The following is a 6,761-nucleotide window of genomic DNA, read 5'->3' on the forward strand; positions in this document are numbered from 1 at the left end:
TCATTATCTCTCTCTATCTATCTCACTCTCACACACACTCTTCATCGTGCAGTATGCACTGACTTATTGTAGGGCATGATGAAATTATACACGGCGGTCTCGTCAAAAGCCGAAGCTCGTTCGTGTTGTCCCTTATCGTCAGTGCATGCTTGCTTGTTGATGCGGATAGTGTTGGGTAAACATTACTCATGAGCAACACAACACTATTCACGGACGAATTTTTTGATATGTGCTTAACCCTTTTGTTCCAACCTCAAAAAAATGACATATTGCATATTAGATTACATAAATAGCATATACAAAAAAACTCAAAGAATTATAAGTAATATTTATATATTATGTAAAAGAACATTTTAATATTCCTAAAAATTTTGAAGCAAAATTATTAATGGCTGCACAAAATTTAAATATTACTGTATCAGTAAAATCATTTTATTTTAAAATTTTAAACCCCACGAGCCTGTTGAGGGTTAATCAACATCAACATATGTCGTCTCACTCACACTTACTATACTATGTGTTTTTCAGTCGCACTAATTGCTAGGGTATAAATTTAAAATCGCGGCCGTAGCTGCGACTCACAACGTTCCTTTTCGTAAAAGGCACTAAACTTTGCTTTTCACTGCGCTTTATTTACCGACTGACAATTGTACTACAAAGTCGCATTTTATTAAAAATCGATAGATATCGAATAAATTCACAAATCCCAATGATAGGTCAAAAGTTATCGTTACTCAGCAAAAACTGCAAGCACTGTCAAAAAAACGGCAGCATATTACATTACAAAGAAAAAGAATTCAATTGGAATTGCACAAACACAGTCGGCCTTCATAAAAGTGTACATAGCAACTGGGCTAATACATCAGAGAATATTCCTGAAAGGAGCTCGTCCAGATCCAGTTAACGAAACAGAATTCACGCAAATCCAAGCAGTTGACAATGCATCCTTTTACTTATGCCATATCCGTGAACTTCGTGGTCACCTGCTGGGAAAATCAACCGGCTCAACAATTTAGATTGTCGGAGATAATTGAGTTCCCAGCCATTTTGGTCAATCTGAAAACGGGTATGGTCGAGGCGGAGTTTCACAAGTACGTGATGCCCGTGGAGTCGCCGCAACTGAGCGAATACTGTACCAGTCTGACGGGCATTCAGCAGAAGACTGTGGAGGCGGGAGTGCCACTGCAGACGGCACTCAATTCCTTTATCGAGTGGCTGAAGAAGGAATTGAGCGCCCGCAACCTGGTGCTACCAAAGATGAGTATGACCAATCCACAGGGAAACTGTTTCTTCGTCACCTGGGCGAACTGGGACTTTGGAATCTGTCTTGCCAAGGAGTGCGCACGCAAGAATATACGTAAACCAACCTGCTTCAATCAGTGGATAGACGCGAGGGCCATCTACAAGAAGTGGTACAAGTATCGTCCCTTCAGCTTCGACAATGCCCTGGCCCATGTGAGGCTGACCTTCCAGGGACGTGCTCACTCCGGCATCGATGATGCCAAGAATCTGGGCAATCTCATTTGCAAGATGTCTCGTGATGGAGCCCCCTTTTCGATCACCAAGGATCTGACACCACATAAGGAGCTCAACGAGAACCGTGGCTTCTGAGCTTAAGCGGTCAGCCATCAGCCATCAGCCATTAGCCATCCCAGCCAGAGCCAGAGCCCCCCAGCCAGAGCATAATAATCCATTTGTTTGTTGGATTATGTTTAATATTCAACGCCACAGTAACCCAAGGACACTAATGCTGACTAAAAGATGGGCCCAATTTAAACACAAATGTAAACGCCAAATAAGATTATTGTTTTTTTATTATCTACATAATTTCTTTTGACAGAAATAACGACTTGACATTTGAAGTGCGTCGCCATCGCAGCAAAGCCCCAGCACCTGCATCTGGATATCAAAAGCCAGCAAGAAAACCACAACACTAAAAATCCACTCATTTATCCTATTGGGTGTAGAGAATGATTATGAGTTTTGCATAATCTGAACACAAATGTAATAGCAAAATAATTATCTTGTTTTCTTTTTATATTTTATCTAACATAAATTAAATTGATGTGCATCGCAATGACAGCCGATCGCCTGCCAGAAGCCATTAGCCATCCCACCAAAGCAGAATGAGCCAGAACACAAAAAAAGCCATTTATTTATTTGATTATATTTAATACACTTAATACGCTGCGTAGCCACTGCAAATTGATTTGTTCGGTTATAATAATGATCCGATCCGATTCAGATTCGGCAATCTGGTAGATATGGTTATTCTCCATGATTGTTCAAAATTGTGGATGCCACAGATCTTCGTCCTTTGTGATGGCGAAAGAGGGTGGGGTGAAATTTTGAAATACATATCACTAGGCGCTCATAGGGACGGACAAACGGACGGGCGGACAGACAGACATGGCTCTATCGACCCTCGACTATAGATGCTGATCAAGAATATACATACATATATACTTTATAGGTTCCTTATGAAAGGGGGGGTATACAAATTGTTCTTTTTTTTTTTGTTATGTATTTTATCTAATTTCTTTTGACAGCAATTGATATGAATTTAAATTTGATGTGCATCGCAATCGCAGCTACCACATCTACAATCTAAACACCTACGTACGAGTACATCTAATCATAGCAATAAATATGGCCTTATAGCAAACACATTTTGCTACTATTCATACTTACTTGGTAATGATTAGCCATAGTCTTCAATATGGACTTATTTTTTCATCGATTTTCATCGCCTACACTAGGTGATACGGTATAAAAATAAGATTAAAACATCCAGGAACAGGAGGTTGGGAAGATCCTACCGCCCAACGTTTTGGCACAATGTTTGTATATTTGCTGATCACTTTCCTCTGGGACCCCTCCAAGCACTCAAGTAGTCGAATTCCCAAATGGGAAAGCAAGAATAGCTCGATATTTTGTCGAAACTAAATTAGAGAAATTAAGAAAAACGAGACATCCAAATTGTCATAGAATTGGAGTTTAGATATAGCCCAATGCGAATATTGAATATATGTACATATATCTCAGTAGGATAATATTAGTGGAGTTTTTAGTGGGAACAATTGAGAGACTTGACTTATCTCCTTCGAAATGTTCTGTGCCGCAATTTCCAGTCTGGCCTTGAATCTAATCCCCTATTCAAGTCGGAGCATCTACAGAAGAATGCGGATTCAAGATGGAATTTGCTTGCATCCCTTAGCCAAGTTGTGAAGTGTCACTTAGAGGAAGTGTTGGAAACAGACAGACTTGCTCCATACCCTGGGCCATACCATGTGGCCTCTGTTCGGTTTGTGACCGACTCCTGCGGTTCCTGTAGGCTTCTACGAGTATTCATATTCCAAAGAATCCGAAGTGCCTGAAAAGAAAAAGAATTTTTCGGTGGTAAATGGTAAAGATGATGAGAAGAATGCCTGTAATGACCTAGTGACCGCCGCAAAAGTTCTGTCGGCTGTACAGGACTCAATAGGCTCGTTGGAACCCAACGTACACTATGTTGAGCAAGCAGCAACCATTTGAAGACTCTTGCGAAGGGTGCCTCAAAAGATACATGAAATTAAGTGCAGCTGAGTGGGGTGATTTGAATAGGCTTGTTACTACCCTGGAACCGATGTACCTTGCCACAGAAAAGTTGCAATTGTTCACCAATTGACTTCTATAAGCTATGGCTGGAGGTCAATAAGTCTAATGCATTTGCAGCTATTTCATTTAAATGAGCCCTTTAGTATTTATTGTAGTGTATTGACACTCAGACTTAAGCACGCGTTGTCTTCAAGATTCTCTTTTTTTCTATCTCCCTTGGATGGTGTGACCGTATATAGATATTAATATAATACCTAACACGCCTCTCCTTAGATGTTTAATATACATGTCATTTACAAATCTATTTTCTTATAACAATTTGATTTGTGTACTTAATCTAATTAGCGTATATAAAATGTATGTGATTTCGTATTTTTCTTTCTTCTTAATCTGTTTAGTATTTGTTTCAGTGTTTAATTTGTACATAATTTGATTTCATAATTCCTTTCTTTATATTATTTTATTGTTAAATACGCTTTACTACCTTCCCTGCCTCACGTGGTCTCAACTCTCTCCTGGTGGGTGTTGGTTGAGAAACTATTTGTTCATTGTTGGTTTTGGAATTGTCATCTACTGAACAATTGCTTTCGACATCAGGTGTTTTCGCATTAGGCGATGTATGATTGTTAGTGCTTTGGTTTCTAATTTGATCCAGGTGACGTTTTATTTCTCTGTTATTGTTCGCCAAAATACAACAATACGAACGCGGGCCCAGTTGTTGTTTTACAGTTGCCTGAGTCCAGCTTGCTTTGTTAGGATTTTTGTAGTCCCTAACCATAACTTTTTGACCCTTTAAAAATTCTGTGCTTCGTCTACCTTTGTGATTTACAACACACTCAGTCTGTTTTTTATTTATTATGCTTTCGACCGTAGGTGGTTTTAACAACGAAAATCTTGTTTTTAGTGTACGACCAAAAAATAATTTAGCAGGAGATTCGCCCGTAGTACAATGAATCGTATTTCGGTAATCGATCAAAAATCTATTTAAAATTGTATTAAAATCTTGTCTTTCATTAGCCTTTATGTTTGCATATAGTGATTTCTTAACAGTCTTTACAAAATTTTCTGCTTGACCATTAGTCGCTGGATGTCCTGGAGCAGTAAAAATGTGATTAACACCATTGTTTTTCATAAACGTTTTAAAATCATCAGAAGTAAACTGTCGTCCATTGTCACTAACTAACACGTCTGGTAAACCATATCGACAAAATACTTCTCTAAGCTTGTTGATAGTAAACAATGAAGTTATTTCCTTCGTTTTGAATACTTCTGCCCATTTTGTATAAGAATCTATAATAACCAATAAATGAAAACCTCTAATTGGTCCTGCAAAGTCTATGTGTACTCGACTCCAAGCCTTTCCTGTGGATTTCCACGGTATTAACAGACTCTTTTCTGGACTTGATTGTAGTTCCTGACAAGGAATACAATCTCGAATTAATTTCTCAATTTCAGAATCCATGCAAGGCCACCACACTTAAGAACGTGCTAACATTTTGGTTTTTACTATTCCCAAATGCGATGCATGAAATTCTGCTAAAATAGCTTGTCTCAGTTTGGTTGGAATTACTACTCTGTGTCCCCATAAGATACAATCATATTCCACTGAAAGTTCATTTGTTTTAGAGATGTAGGCAGAAAACTCGCTGCCTTTTAATCTTGTCTTCGAACCAGTGTTAATTGCCTCACAAACTTTTGATAATATTGGGTCACGTCGTGTTTCACGAGCTATTTCTTTGAAGCTAATTTTGAACACCTTTCCGGACTGTATAAAATGTATGTAATTATAGTCTTCGTTTGGTACAGCCGTTTCCCATTGAGGCATTCTTGAGAGTCCATCTGCTATATTTAAGGTCCCCTTTATGTGTTCAACTGTATATTGAAAACCTGACAAAGTCAGTGCCCATCTTTGCATTCGTGCAGAGGCCATCAATGGAAGTCCTTTCAGGTCTCCAAATATGCTTAGTAATGGTTTGTGATCTGTTCGAAGGATGAACTTGTTTCCTAAAAGATACTGTCTTAATTTACTCACACAGAACACTATAGCCAGGGCCTCTTTCTCGATTGTACTGTAATTATGCTCGCTTTTGGATAATGCTCTTGATACAAATGCTATTGGTTTGATATCTTCATTGCATTTATGTGATAAAACACCTGAAACTGCATGACTGCTAGCATCAGTCGTTAATACTAACGGTTGATCTGGGTTGTAGTGAACTAAAACTTGTTCAGAAGTTACTTCTTTCTTTACCTCTTCATATGCACTCTGACATTCGCGTGTCCAATTAAATTTTGTATTTTTCTTTAATAATGCATATAAAGGACTCATTATCTGAGCGAAATTATTGATAAACTTTGAATAATAATTTACCATGCCTATGAAAGCTCTAAGCTGTGATACGTTTTCCGGAGCCGGTGCAAACAATACACTCGCAACTCTATCATTGTTTTTGCTCAGTCCTATCCTGTCAATTGAAAATCCTAGGTAACAAATTTTGGATTTAAAGAACTCACATTTCTTGTCATTTAATTTAAGTCCAACTGATTTCAGTTTTCTGAGTACAGCTTTTAGGTTTGAAATATGTTCTTGAAGATCTCGTCCTGTAACTGTTATGTCATCTTGATAAACCACAACTCCTCGCATACCCTGAAACAACCCTTCCATTGTTTTTTGAAAAATAGCTGCTGCAGTTTTTATACCAAATGGTAAGCGTTTAACTTTCAATAGTCCAATATGTGTGCTCCAAGTACACAAATTTTGAGATTGCTCATCTAAATTTAGCTGATTGTAAGCATTTGACAGGTCAAGTTTTGAATACAGTGTACCCCCTTCAAGCGCTGCAAAAATGTCGTCTATTCGAGGTAGTGGATACTTTACGTCGACTAAAGACCGGTTTAATGTAACCTTATAGTCACCACAAATTCGTATGTCACCGTTTGGTTTTAAAATCGGTACCAAAGGTGTTGCCCATTCAGAACTAACAACTTGCTCTAAAATTCCATCATCTATGAATTTTCGTAACTGCACTTCAATCTTTTCTTTCCATGCTAATGGTACTGACCTAGGCTTGAAAAATATTGGTTTTGCATCTTCTTTTAATAGTAACGATATCGTATTCGTAGTATATGAACCTAAACGAGGCTCAAAAACTTCAGCAAACTCC

The 6,761-nt window shown here is 38.2% G+C and overlaps 1 protein-coding gene across 1 annotated transcript; it reads left to right on the forward strand.

The window, feature by feature from the left end:
- The first annotated feature begins 792 nt into the window (after positions 1-792).
- Positions 793-2,146, forward strand: LOC117186781 (ERI1 exoribonuclease 2-like). The gene is made up of 2 exons (XM_033388033.1): positions 793-1,784; positions 1,841-2,146. The coding sequence occupies exon 1, from the start codon at positions 940-942 to the stop codon at positions 1,609-1,611; it is 672 nt and encodes a 223-aa protein (XP_033243924.1). The 5' UTR covers positions 793-939; the 3' UTR covers positions 1,612-1,784; positions 1,841-2,146.
- Positions 2,147-6,761: the final 4,615 nt, after the last annotated feature.

The sequence above is a fragment of the Drosophila miranda genome, chromosome XR (genome assembly GCF_003369915.1).
Source record: "Drosophila miranda strain MSH22 chromosome XR, D.miranda_PacBio2.1, whole genome shotgun sequence".
Classification (NCBI taxonomy): Eukaryota; Metazoa; Arthropoda; class Insecta; order Diptera; family Drosophilidae; genus Drosophila; species Drosophila miranda.

Bases quoted from the DNA above. Each gene is read 5' to 3' on its own strand.
- LOC117186781 (XM_033388033.1), top strand. From the start codon at position 940: ATGCATCCTTTTACTTATGCCATATCCGTGAACTTCGTGGTCACCTGC.